This window comes from Ambystoma mexicanum, chromosome 4q (genome assembly GCF_040938575.1).
Source record: "Ambystoma mexicanum isolate Mex_15411 chromosome 4q, UKY_AmexF1_1, whole genome shotgun sequence".
NCBI lineage: Eukaryota > Metazoa > Chordata > Amphibia > Caudata > Ambystomatidae > Ambystoma > Ambystoma mexicanum.
Genome location: NC_090928.1, coordinates 59,206,337 through 59,220,628, shown reverse-complemented (window position 1 = coordinate 59,220,628; position 14,292 = coordinate 59,206,337). Strand labels below are relative to the sequence as shown.

General features: G+C 44.2%; 1 protein-coding gene across 7 annotated transcripts in view; it reads left to right on the top strand.

Moving 5' to 3' along the window:
- LAMA2 (laminin subunit alpha 2) overlaps positions 1-14,292 on the top strand; it is a 3,027,572-nt gene that overhangs the window by 1,854,121 nt on the left and 1,159,159 nt on the right. For all 7 annotated transcript variants that reach the window (XM_069607473.1, XM_069607470.1, XM_069607476.1 and 4 more), the window contains one exon: positions 12,363-12,599. In XM_069607473.1, coding sequence (XP_069463574.1) covers positions 12,363-12,599 — 237 coding nt within the window. The remainder of the gene's footprint in view (positions 1-12,362; positions 12,600-14,292) is intronic.

The following is a 14,292-nucleotide window of genomic DNA, read 5'->3' as shown; positions in this document are numbered from 1 at the left end:
CCCAATTCCCCCAGCAAGCAGAGAGAAACAGGAATGATTTTAAACAGGTCAAATGCTTTTGAATGTGGCTTTAAATGGATGGGAAAAATGCTAAAAATGACTTTAATTCACTAAAGTGGATTCAGAACTAGCGGGAGCCACTTTGGATAGCTTCAGGTAAACACTAGCAATGATGATGGGATAACTAGCAGATAGGAAACTGAATTCAGAGGTTGAATGCAAAGAATAGCTGTTTTAGATGGGATGAAATTGAGCCAAATGCAGAATCTCAGCAAACCTTTCTGCGCGTCTTAAGCACGATTGCAGCAAAACTATAACGAATTGAAAGCTGAGGATGTTAGCTTCAATTTGACACTTAAATTTCGTTGCCAGCATGTACGGTTCAGAAGTTATGAAGGTGTTAGTAAAGGTCGATTTTTCTCAAAAAGAGTCAAGATTTCAAATGAAAGATGTGCTTTTGAAGATTACAAACAAAGATTGGCTTTACACTAAGGGGCTATGAAGATGCGAGATACCAACGGTACAGCTGCAAAACTTGCCTTTCTTCAGCAAATATATATTAGTGCAAAGATGATTTATCACTACAATTATCACAGGACTATATGGATCGGAGAAAGATTCAGGACAAACCAAAGAGGTTCTACAATGCAGTTCTGGATAGGATAGAATGGGTTTAGATGGGATGACTTAAGGATAAGAGATTGGCTATGGACAGTTCTATGCTAAATACTCACAACTATGGTTTTGGAATAGGCCCGTCAGGATCTGATCAAAGGTTTTGGACTGGAATCTGCTAGCCACCGGACAGGATTCAGGCGCTTGGTTCTGCACTCAGCAAGGCACTCTGGTCTCTGCACGGCCTCTTGGATTGGATCTGATGGGTTAGCTCTGGGTTACAGCTCTGCTCTACTGGTTTGGATCTCTGGGTTCTAGCAAGAGTTCTTGTCAAGAAGCAGAAAAACAGCACAGCCAGGCTGTTAAATTTTTGATGTGCCCCTTGTAAGTCTGGGGGTAAAATCAGGTTGCAAGATTTTAAAGGCCAGCTGAGAAGGGTTCAGCTTTGGAATGGGCCTTCTGCTTTCAGGGTTCTGGAGTCTGGATAGGGATTCTCCTGCAGAGCGCTTCGCCAGTAAATCATTTGATGGGTGAATGTGTGTGTGTGTCTAGGTCCTCAACAGTTCCTATTTATGTATTTCCCAAAGGGGTGGATAGGCTGATTATACTAAGCCCACCCTCTAGGAAACTGATTGGTTTCCTTCTCAAATCAGGAGAGAGGGAATACTTTGACCAGAGTGTCATGATGTGTCATGATGACGCTGTGTTTATGGTACACGGAAAAACCTCCCCTTTATTTCTACACAGAAAATATATTTTTCACATAAAGCATATTTACAATATCAACAACTTGCTAAAAATACATATTTACATTACAGATTAAATAAGGCATGTATCTGTCCAAGTCCCATCTTCCTAAGAGTTTTGGTTCACAAATGACAGTTTTCGTGCTATTGGTTGATTACCCAGTGTCAGATCTGTACAAATTTCTTCACATACATGCGCATAACATCTGGGTACAATCCTGTAAATTTTCATATTCCGAGCATTATCACAATTACTACAATATCAACATTGTCGTGGTCCAGTCTCTGAATAGTGCACAAATTCCAGAGTGGTTTTAAAATGTGAGCAAAATTTTCATTTTAACAACCTATAAATTCCAGATTTTTACCAGTTTGGCACAGTTTTCTATGAGCCTTTTTCTCAAACATATATTTTCTACTGTTCCAGATACACATTTCAGTTTAGCCTCGCCTCCAAGGTTTGGCTAAGCCAAGAGCAACCTGTGCCTCTTCCTGCCAGCAGCTGTTTTCTGTTGACACCCAAATTTGCATTTCCTTTCAGTCAAGGGAGTCTTTTGTCTCCTGTCAGAGCAACAGGCCAAAGTCCTCCTCCCACATCCTTTCACACCTCTCTGGCAGTTCCTCAGCAGAGAGCAGGGGGGGGAGATTCCTTTGTTTGGTAGAAGCTGTGGAATGTCTTTGAAGCCCAGTATGGCTGGCTTTAACTCACTTTTAAAACACTGTTGAAAATAGTCTTTTTCTAAAATACAATTTACATTTTTAACAAACATAGCCACAAATCTCTTAATTCAAGCCTTTTTAAAATATAGAAATTGAATTAATCAACCTGTATTGCTTTTGATGGGAGGTCCCTTCTTTTCCACACTTTGATTTTAATGTACAAGTTTAAATGACAGTAAATGCCAGCTTCTGACACAGGCGAGCGTCGGTACTGCGCCCATTTCTGACATATTTTTCCCATGCAAGCACTTTTGAATGTGGATTTTCTTATGATGAAATGTGCTTCTGCTGAGATTGTGATTAGTTAGATTCTTTAAATAAAGTGATGTTTAACACCCAACAAGGATGTTGGATCTTCTCTGCTGTTTGAGAATCATTATTTTGCAAATTTAACAGCCAAGGAAAAAACAGATTTTTAAAGCAGTTCTAGGTTTCACTTGCAATGCAACACTGCTTTTTCAAGTAGATTCATTTCACTCTGTTAGAAGCCAAATGATAGGTTTTGGCAATGGTCTCCTGTGTTACCACTGACATAGGCCAAATGGATTGGCGGCCTATTTTTCAGGTTTCTCTGAGCATTTTTCAGAGATTTTTAGCGCATAGATCTTTTTGGTCATCCTGTTGTTTTTGATGAAAACAGCACACAATGAGGTTGCAGGGCATAGACTAGTGGGTTAGAACATCTCCCAATCTGTCTAAATGGGAGATATGGCTAACTTGCACAATCAGGCTAACTACGCAATCAGGCTAAATGTGATGTATGGCTAACATACACAATCGGGTTAAATGCGAGATAAGGCTAACTTGCGAAATCACGCTAACTACACAATCAGGTTAAATGCGAGATAAGGCTAACTTGTGAAATCAAGCTAACTACACAATCAGGCTAAATGTGAGATATGGCTAACATACACAATCAGGTTAAATGCGAGATATGGCCAGTCCACCCTCTTCCTATCACAATGGGCTGACCTGGCCTCTTCTCTCCTCTCCTCCTCTTCCCAACTCCTGGTGGGGGATCATAACATCAATCTGGGCTCTCCGGACTCCTCAGGTCCTTTCCGCAACCTGTGTGACTCCCTTCCTCTTTCTATTCTACGCTCTGGTCCAACACACATTGCTGGCCAGACCTTGGATGCTCTCATCTCCATAGACATCCCACACTCTAGTCCTCTGACTACCTCACTCTCATGGACTGATCATTCTCTCCTTTCGACTCACTTGAAGCTCTCTTCTCCTTTAACGTTGGCACACCCTACTCCTCCCCCCGCCTTCAAGGTCATCCGACCCATGAAAAGATTGTCACTGGCTGCCTTTGCCTCCACCTACTCCTCCTAATAGTCCTGTGGCTGACTCCCATCCTGACACAGCCCTCGTTAACTTTCCCCGTTCCATCTCCAACACTGTTGACATTCTTGCCCCTGTCATGAGGGTCCGACTGAAGCCTGACAATAAGTGCAACTCCTGGTACGACTCTGAGCTGGCTGCCCTTAAACGTAAGTGCAGAGCAGTGGAACGGAAACAGGGATCTTCAGGTGCACCCTCTGACAAGCTGGCCTGCCACCTTCTTGAAAGGCAATATAGACTCTGCATCCGCTCCAAGAAAAGAGTCTCCATTCAAGCCCGTATCTCTGAGGCATCAAAAAACATGGCCAAACTTCTTAAAATCTGCAAGGTGCTGGCCAACCCTACTGCAGCTGCATCCTCTACTGCACCCACCCAGGCCCTTTGCTTAGCCATGGCCGCACATGTCAACACAAAAACACAGGACATCCTCTCTCTCTTCTGCTCCCCTCCTGCTCCAACATCTCTTGGGCCCCTTTTGGCCACCCTCACGCCTCCCCCTCCTCTCTCCTCCCTCTCCCCTGTCACATCTGATGAGGTCTCTAGTCTAGTCTTGTCTATAAAAGCCTCCTCCAAACAGGTGGGCCCCTGCCCCTCCAAAACCATCAAGGACAACATTGACACTATCACTCCAGCCTTGGCCGACCTCTGCAACCTATCTTTCACCACTGGAGTTTTCCCCTCTCCCCTTGTGCACCCTCTGCTCAAAGAAACCCTCCACTGACCTGTCTATTCCGGCAAACTATTGCCCGATCTCTATCACCCCTTTCTTTGGAAAACTCCTGGAGAAGCTGGCTATCACCCAACTTACTCACCACACTGAATCTGGTGGTTGTCTCCATGACCATCAGTCTGTCTTAGAGCATCCAGAGGCACGGAAACTGCTCTTCTGAACACCTGTGAAGACCTGCTCTCAAATCTTGACTCTAACTCTCCATCTGTCCTCATTCTCCTCGACCTGGTTTCTGCTTTCGATATGGTTAACCACAACATCCTGATCTGATCACCCATCTCTGTGATACCCTGGGCATCACAGATCAGGCTCTGGTATGGCTTGCCCTTTCCTCTATCCCTCTCTGTCTACTTGTGGTGTCCCCCAGGGATCTAATCTGTCCCCCTGGTTCTTCAATATCAACATGGCTACCTTGGCCCACAGGATCTGTAACTTTACTTCTAACTTTCAGTGTTAAACAGATGACACGCAACTCTGTTTCAGGCTACCCTCAGCCTCCTCACTCATTCCTGACTGTCTATCCGCAATTCAGTCATGGTGTGCTTCTAACGATCTCTGCCTGAATGCCAGTAAGACAGAGATTGTCCTCATTGGGACCCCTGCTCCCACTTTCCCACTTTTTAATATTGGCTGGCCTCCCTTGGCTCTGCACCCTCACCTACCAATGAGGCAAAAAATCTTGGGGTCATCTTCGACTCCACTTTCTCCTTCTCGTCTCACATCACAGACATCTCCAAAAAGTCCCACTACCAACTGCACCTCCTCAGATGTATTCTACCGTTTCTCACTTTCCCTCAGAGGCTCACCACCTTGAGAGCCTGGTTCTCTCTAGGCTGGACTATTGCAACAAAAAGTAGGAGAATATGGTGGAAAACCATTGTGTTGTGCCCAGCTCTTTGAGTCATTAAATTCCAACATCTTGTTGTATCATTATACCTGTGGTGGTATATAATTCTCGTGAAGACATTTGCCAGTTTGAAATGGCTTTTTTTCAAAAAAAGAATTATCAGCTTAAAGTGTGACCCTTGACACATGTTTCTCCGTCAGTGTTTGCTGGAACTTCCTCAGGAGGTATAAGCCTTACATTCAGTGTTTTTTCAAGACAACTACAAAATACAAAACAGAAAAAGCAAACAGCCTCTTTCTCAATCTTCCTCCTTTTACTCTCCGTCCTCTACAACTCATCCAGAACAGAACTGTGAGATTTATCCTTGGCCTCAAGCCCAGGGTCGCATTTCTCCGGCGCTGAAATCCCCCCACTGGCTCCCCATGACTGCAAGGATCAAGTTGAAGACCCTCTGCGTAATCCACAAGGCTTTCTGGGGCCTGGGCCCGCAATATCTACAATGCTCTCTTCCTAAGTACTCTCCCTTTAGACTCCTTTGCTCATCTTCCTCCAACTCTATGGGGGTGAGCTGCTTTCACAAACAGAGATTTGGGGGTAGATGTCTATCCTCTGCAGGTGCCTCCCTCTGGAACAGCCTCCATGCCTTTCTCCATTTTGAGCTAGAGCACCTTAAGTTCCCGAAACTCCTCTAAACCTTCCTTTTCTCTTCCTCCTTCTCTCTCCCTCTGCCCTGCTAACCTCCATTCTTTTTTTTCTCCCCACCCTATTTCCTTCTTCTCCTCCCTAACTCTGTTCAGTTTTGCTGACTGGTTGCCTGGTTCACCTCAGAGCCTTAGGGGTCACAGCCAACCCCTGCCCCCGCCGCCCCGCCAATCTTTGCACTTGCCTCTGGGCCATGGTACTATGTTCAGCATTACTGCACTTTCAGCTTACGCTCCACGAGTGAGGAAACCTTGCTGCACTTAACTCAAGGACTTGTTTAACTGGACGCGTTTGTTCCCCCACCCCTCTCTCTCCTCGCACCTCCATCCGTGAACATGCATGACCTAAATGCACTAGGACAATTAATGTTCGTCTGTCTTGTCCCCCCTTAAATCCCCTGCCGCCCGCAACTTAATACTTCATGCACTTGCACTAGGTGAAATGCCGTCAGGCTTAGTATGCTAGTTTTTTCTGTTTCGATTCATTCGGAAAATTCAAGGCCTAAGAATGATTACTGTATTCCCTTGTTCCCCTCCCACCTTGAAGTGCTTTGAAGCACTCCACCTGTGTATAAGCGGTCTATAAATAAACAATTACAATTACAACTTGCGCAATCAGGCTAACTACACAGTCAGGCTAAAGGCGAGATATGGCTAACATACACAATCAGGTTAAATCCGATATATGGCTAACTTGCGCAATCCGGCTAACTACACAATCAGGCTAAATGTGTGATATGGCTAACATACACAATCAGGTTAAATGCGAGATATGGCTAACTGCACAATCAGGCTAAATGCTAAATATGGCTAACATACACAATCAGGATGACTGCACAATCAGGCTAAATGCTACATATGGCTAAAATACACAATCAGGTTAAATGCTACCTATGGCTAACATACACAATCAGGCTGACTGCACAATCAGGCTAAATGCTATTAGAGAAAGGATAAGATAAGATTGGGTTGGGCAGTTTAGTGAGGAGCAGTAATGGCTGCACCCCTTGCCCGAACCGCACTTACTTATGGAGAATTGTCCTTTCTTCTCGTCTTGGGGGTCACACTGATTTTAGACGAGAAAAAAAAAGTAAATTTTCTGTGCAGGGTTTGTTGCCGCATAGAAACTTTAAACATGAACTGATGTTTTAATTGCATAGATGTATGTCAGTTTTAGTGGAATTGGACAGCTTCCCCATTAATAACACAGCACAAGGAGAGCAGGAAGTGAACAGATGGAGCGATTGCAAATAGATTCAGCATAGTCTTGACTACAGCTGCCCAAGAAATCTTTCACAAAGTCATGCGCACAGATGGTGTCTGACGCCAGGCAAGGTACAGGAGATAAAAACAACATTTGATTAATAACTGCATTTTTGTACAACTCTTTTTTAGCTCAACCCTGTGGGTGTATGGTTATCAGGGTTTCTGAGCCCCGCAATGATTTTATTAGTTGTGTACGTTCATGCCCATTTCCTCGAAAGGCCATTTGTTCGAGGCCAATTTGTTCTTTTATTTTTTATTTTTACACATTTAGACGCAAATATAAATGGGGTTTAGGCTTAGGTATTTATTAAGGTATGTAGGGGGGTTTGGAGGGGTTCTCTCTCCACATCTTTTTAGCGAAATACGTAAAACAACACAAACACATGTTATCGATGAAGCATCCTAGATACCTTATGTGTAAAAGTGCAAAAAATACTATTTGAAATATCTCTGCACATTTCAGAGTTCGTAATCATAACCAATCAGCTACTCCCCCCCACCCCTTTTGAAGGCTGGGAGCAGTCATGACTGCAGGATAAATGATGGCCTGAGGAGTAGTTGAGGGCTTTAATTTGGGCAAGGTTTATTACCCCTTGGGATCCTAACTCCACAGAAAGACCACATGGCAAAAATCACGTGGCGTTGAATGGTTTTGGGCTGCCGCACAAGCCAGAATGTTTGGAATTAGTTCTAAACCAAGGATTATCCTCAACATTTCCGGCATTATAGACTGTATTTCAAGCAATCTGATTGGATCAGAGGAGGTCTACAAGGGAATCCAGATGCTAATTAAACTTAATGCATCACTCCCCTTGGGCAATTGCTTGGGGTTTTCTAACGTGTTTGAACACTTGTTTCGCGTAATTTTGGAAAAGCCTCTGTGATGCCTCCGTGAAGCTTTGTAATGTTTTTCTTGTGTGTGGAATCTGAGGACATCCTCACTTCTTTCCCCAATATATGCTCCTCTCAGGTGGCCAGGGAAAGGCTGTTGCTATTGGATCCTGAGCCTGGGGTGGATAGGCGAGGGAGGGTAACCTGGGTGGAGGAGACTTGGAGAATGGGGATCAGGCACCCTTGGGTGAGACACGTTGTCCCCCTTTCCCCTTTCATTGTAAGTCCACTGTACCCCAAGACTTGATTGACTTTTGTCAAACCCTTACATATGTTTCCCCTAAATCATTCCCCAATAGAGACCAGTTTGGTACTGGGACGAGGAAGACACCAACTAGAGAAATAGATCCTCTCTTTATTGACACACACATACAAACAAACACCAGTTATGTACTGGGACGAGGAGAAGGCCAACCAGAGCAATGCAGGACTCTTAAGTCAGCAATGAGAACTCTAGTCGTTTTTGGACCAATCAACCTAGTTTAAAAACAGGAAGTACTGTGAAAAGGTAATCAGCTGTGGAAGCAGGTCTACGGACTGCTGGACGAGAGCAGACCTCTCCTGGAAGTCAGCGTGGCAGACAGAGTGCTCGAGAACCCATGGGAAATGCAGAGTGTATGCAGCGGGAAGCGAGGCTGAAGGGAGCTGGAAGCCGGCGGCGGACCTCAGGAAGGGAACCAGCATGACCATGCAAAGCTGCAAAGTGGGGCCTGAGCTGCGAGAGAAGCATCAATGGTGTGAGCGAAGCCACGGATAACCACTGGGGAAAAAGAGTGAGGTGCAGCACACATGAGAGAGAGCTCATGGCTTCTGGAAGCCTTGCTGGAATGCTGTAAACTCTGACCGGTGAGTCAACCTAGGCAGGGGGACACCGGGATGGCAGTCGAGCACGTAAAGCTTATGAACACTTTGATGAATGTGAACTAAATGAAAGGAAGTACTTTTTGAATATGATATGAATGAAAACAAAAGTAAGCATTTTCTGAATACCAATCTGATTGAAAGCAAGTTTGTGCAACTTCCTGATATTAGGAACTGTTTAATTTGAGAGAACATGCGTTGACAAACAAGTATTGGCAAATAAGCATTGGCAAGAGCCAAAAGAGTATAAGGAACTGTGTAACTTGAGTGAACAAGCATTGGCAAGAGCCAGGAGAGTATGAGAAAGTGCAACAAGTGAATGGTGGAACAACAAGCAATGATAAAGTATCACGAGGGTGTGAAAGGAGAATGAACCAAACACCATTCTAAAGCTGAAGCAGTGGCATGGTGCATATGAAGAAGAAGCAAGTAAGGTGTGTCGTTTGCATGACCTGTAATGGGTGGACCGTTTGGTCCAACAACTGCGCCTAGACCATGTGCACCCATCTTTGGAAAAGCCACTGAAAGCACCCACAAAGAAGCTTGCAATTGAATAGAAAGGAAATCTTGTGTTATCTGAAATTAAGCAACTGAACTATATGAAATTGGTGAAAAGTAACCAAACCAGAAGGCCTGGGAAGGGTCCCAGGGAATTGCATTGTTTTGGAGCGTTGAAAGACTTGAAAACCTGCCTTATGAACTATCTTGAACTTGGTGAAGGGAAACCTTTAACAAGCCAAGAGCTGAAAGAAGCTCTGACCTTTTATTTTAACACTACTCATTTTGATGCTGACATCCATACACAGGGCAATTATATGCTTTGGACACAGACAGACATTTGCTTTGGACATCCTGACACAGACTATCCTTAGTTCCGTTAGGTAGGGAAATCCCACCTTATCATTGGGCAAGGTAGGCCTTTTTCCAACCCTCCCTTTGATTCAATAAAAGTTTATGGCCCAAACGTTATCCACTTCTCTGTGTCTACTTCATGATGCCTTCACACTTGGTATCAGGTTATGATAGCGGATGTTCACCCCTCTGAAATAACATCATAGTTTAAGCCTGACCACGTGGGACTTGCCCTGTGGCAAAGCTGACTCCATGCTATTGGATGATCTCTGGAAGCAGTAAGAACTAAACCCAATTCCTCTCCTGGAGCCCTGTTACTTTGACATATCAAACATTGACAGGCACGTGTCTCAGGAATCCCTTCTGTGTTACAGAAGGACAATGGCTCTCGTTCTGGAAACAATATATGCAGTCGGCATGTTGTAGACACATTGACACATGCACAGACACACGTGTTATTTGCACACATCACACTTGCTCTCATGTCACTGTACTGCTATCAGTTTTTTATTAGCTGTACATTAATCACAAAATGTCAGTCACTGCTGTAGCATAAATAGGGCAAAATGATTGCAATTGGACCATCTGATGTTGCATGTACCAGAAAAGGTCAACAACATCGCAGAGGAAGAAACCTCAGAATCAGTCATATATGATATGACAGAACGCCAAGGTACTCTGAGTCATCCCAATAGACACTTTATCCCAGAAATCACACGCATTTTATTCGTAAACCTTCCTGTCACCGAAAGTTTTATTTTTGTCTGAAAAGCTTTATCATTTTTATTGGACTTTTCTGCATTAAGTGAGTGGGCTTTTTCCCCAAATATTTTTTTAAAATCAAGACAAACCTTAAAAGGCAGCCATTTTTTTACTTCAGGTTATTTATTTTGACATACAAATTTGTTACCCCCTTACAGTATTTCTTTTGTTATTAATCCTTTGAGCAGCACAACATATTTACATCATGTCATTATACACTGAAAATGGATGCCTCAAAGCAAGATGTGATAGAGCCAAAGAGATTGAGAATGTTTCAAAACCAGCCGACAACAAAGTAACAGATGCAATGGGCAGGCTGCACGAAGGGCAACCCCCCACCTCCAACTTTCCATGACCTTCTGGGTGAACGGCACTTGCTCCAATAGGCCAATTGTTATTATTAGTTTTTGTTTATTGGCCAGGGCACTTTGGGTCCTAAAAATTGGGAGCATGTATGGTGTGTTGCACGTGCCACCTTTGTGTCAGCCATCTTGCTTTTCACTCACTCCATTATGCAAATGTAGTCTTTGCCTTTGCCAAGAATCCAAACATATTTAGATTATTTGCAAATACAAAGACTGGTGGTGCTCCTAAGGCCTTTCACAGACCTATATATAGGGCTGGGCCGAAGTCTATTGGCGAGCAGTCTGGCACTGGCTCATGTGCAGACCTGCATAGACAGTACTACATGGGATGAACATGCGCTGTTTAGCTCATGTGCTAATTTCTTTGTACCCCATGACTTGCACATTCAATGGGATCCCAACTCATAGTTAGGTGGGGTTCTCAAACTAGGAGTTCTTTAAACCCCACTGACCTCATGATGAGTAAGATGGTAGCTGTAAAATAATGTTTAGCCTCATTCATGATTTTGGTGCTCTTACCGTTAGTAATACCGCCAGACTTGTTGACAAATGACTCAGAGTGCTACATACCCTTCAGTTGGCCGCCATTGAGGAAATGTAGTAAGTGTGCGTGAGTGATACCACACGTGGTAGGAATGCAGGAAGTTTGCAAGAATTTCAGTTATGAAACTCGGAATTTGTTGGAAATTCTAGATGTTTTACCACTACCGCATGCGGTTAGCATGCGATAGCCGGAAGTATCTGCGTGATGCAGCATCACACGGACCCTTCAGTTATTTCTCATTTTGGTGTCCTACCGGACTCCATGGCGACTGGCAATTCTGCATGAATTACTGGTTTCTGTGGAGGAAATGTACTCCACACAAAACCAGGCATCGTCTACCGAGTTTAATTTTCGAAACTCTATATTTGGCGGTGCAATAAACATGGCAGTAAACCAGTCAATTCCACTTTTTTACCTCACCACCACACGAGATCCTAAATATTGTAAATACAACTTGTTTTTAAAATAACACATAATTATAAGTTGAGATTGTGTGGACTACTTACTGCCTGGTGTAAAAATGTCTTAATACTCTTACCAACAGACTCATAATGATTTCGCATAGGTTTTTCCTGTTACCACCACACTCAGAAGGAGGCACTGCCTCATTACAAGTGTGGCGGTCCAGAAACAAGGGTGCAATAAGCTTACCGGCACCTTTGTTTCCGGACAGCCACAATACGCGTCTGCTCGCCGGGGCTGCTGCGGCCCTGGTGGGCAGAGTCATCACGGAAGCAACAGTACCATTAGCAACAGTGCTGGTGCTTCCATCTCCTGTGGGACTCTATGGGAATGGGGACTTACGAAATCCGGCGCCTGACTTCCCACACGGCCGGGATTTGTAATGTCCCAGTGGCACCAGGAAGCCAGACGCTGGATTCGGTGTTACGGGGTTGGCGGTAACCCGCCGGTCGCACTGGCGGCTTACTGCCAACCTCGTAATGACTGTCTTACTGGGAATCTTTGGCTGAACTGTGAAGAGAAAGTGCCCCTGTTGACATACACATGCAGACAAATATGATTTACAAACTGAAATCCAGCTTCAGGAAAATCATGGAATTGCTTTGAAAAACCTGTGTGAGAATCTAATGTGCACATTTTGTCATCCTCTCTAGGCCTGTGAGTGCAGTCCCGTAGGCTCTCTGAGCTTCCAGTGCAACCCGGACACCGGCTGCTGCTTCTGCCTGCCGAACTTCTCTGGCGACAAATGTCAGGAGTGCAAGCTAGGATTCAGGAGCTACCCACAATGCATCCCGTGCGACTGCTCGCTGGCGGGCAGCGAACACCATACCTGTAGCGCAGAGATGGACAAATGCTCCTGCACGGATGAGACTGGGCAATGCACCTGCAAGGTACCGTATGAAACAGGAGTAAAAGGAGCCAATGCAAAATCCTGCGCGACGTAACATACCTTCATTGACTGTGTACTGTTACAAATCTGTAGCAATGAAGGCTCACTGGCGCCGCAGGTTAGGTTCCTCAGGTTAGTATGAGTTACATCTTGCAGTAAGCGCATTGCCCGGTGGTGGCACTCTCAGTCTAAAGTTGTACCCATGCTCGTCTCCATTTTTTTAAAACACCCCCTTTTCTTGTTTTCAACATTAATTTTAAACACCCCTTATTCCCGAAATCAAGGAGTCTGTAAAACCATTACAGCACCGTTATGCTTGATAATGTCTTACCTTCCAAGAGACAACCAGACAGCCCTGTAAACTGCCTTTTTGTGTTCACAACACAGAAGTCACTGCTTCACACAAGCATCTTGTGAATAAAATGTGCAAGCACGCAATACGTTGTTAACACAGTTTACATGTCAACCAATTAGACACATCACAGACTAGTCAGCATTTGTACGTTTTTAAAAAAAGGTTTCACATGGGGAAGGCATTCACTATGGTGTTATGTACCCGTTCCACTGGCAACACGGGGGTAATGGCCCGGGGCTCCAGTTAATGGCCTGAGTGAAGAGAGGGCTGTTAACGTGGGTCCCAGGCCGTTACCCCCCCCCGGTGTTGCCCATGGAATGGGTGCATAAGGCCATTAGCACCCGTTCCCGACAAATCCCCCAAAAAAGAAAAAAGATAAAACGCACATACATGGGAACGCGCAAGCATCTTCTGGCATCCGTGGGGAGCGGCGTATTACAGACAATGAATGAGCGCTAGAATGCTCATGGAAACATGGCGAGAGGAAAGGTGGTGGACATGTTGGAAGTAGCATTCTGGTGCGCATTCATTGTTCATGATGGCCTGCACACAATTGATGACTGTAATAGGGAAAATAAAGAAAAACACAAGAGTTACATAAACCCAAAACAATTTTACTGTTTTAGTAAGTATATACACCACAAAAGCACAAACAGCAGAGCATGTTAAACGAGAATTAAAATATGAATGCTGTTTACAAAAAAAAGTTTAAAAGCTAGCAAGTAACAAGGCAGATAAAGCTAACCACAAAAGAAATAAATACTAAGTAGTAGTTTACGTTATGGGAATTGAAAAAACACTAGAAAAGCACAAACTGTGCATCTAGGTAAAACGAGGACTCAATTGAAGTATAAAAAGAAAAGAAGGGGTGCTAATGCTGTTGGATGAAAATGGCAAAAAGGCCCCAGCATGACAACTAAGAAAAGGAATGGATTGTCAAAAGAAAAGAAATAAATAAGAAAGCATCAGAGCAGTGTGCTGACAGAAATGTGAGCACTGGGAATTGGCAGAGAAAATAGAAACATCTTACAAAGTAACCAAAAAATAACCAATAGAGTAGAGCCAGAAGTTGCAAGGAAAAGGCAAAATAGGGTCACGGGAGGGGGGGATGTGAGAAGAAAGAAGGGAGTCAAACACTTATTTTGAACTAAATTGAACATTACCAAAGAAAGAAATAGCGTAATTGTGGAAGTGGGAAAGGGGGGAAGAGAAGGCATGGTGGGTGGGGTTTGAGGGGTTTGCTGGAGAGGGAAAACCAGCATTAGATAAAAGGGAAGACCACTGATTAAGTTGCTCTGGTAAAGGTTGCCATTCATTTTTGCTGTAGGATTCAGAGCGT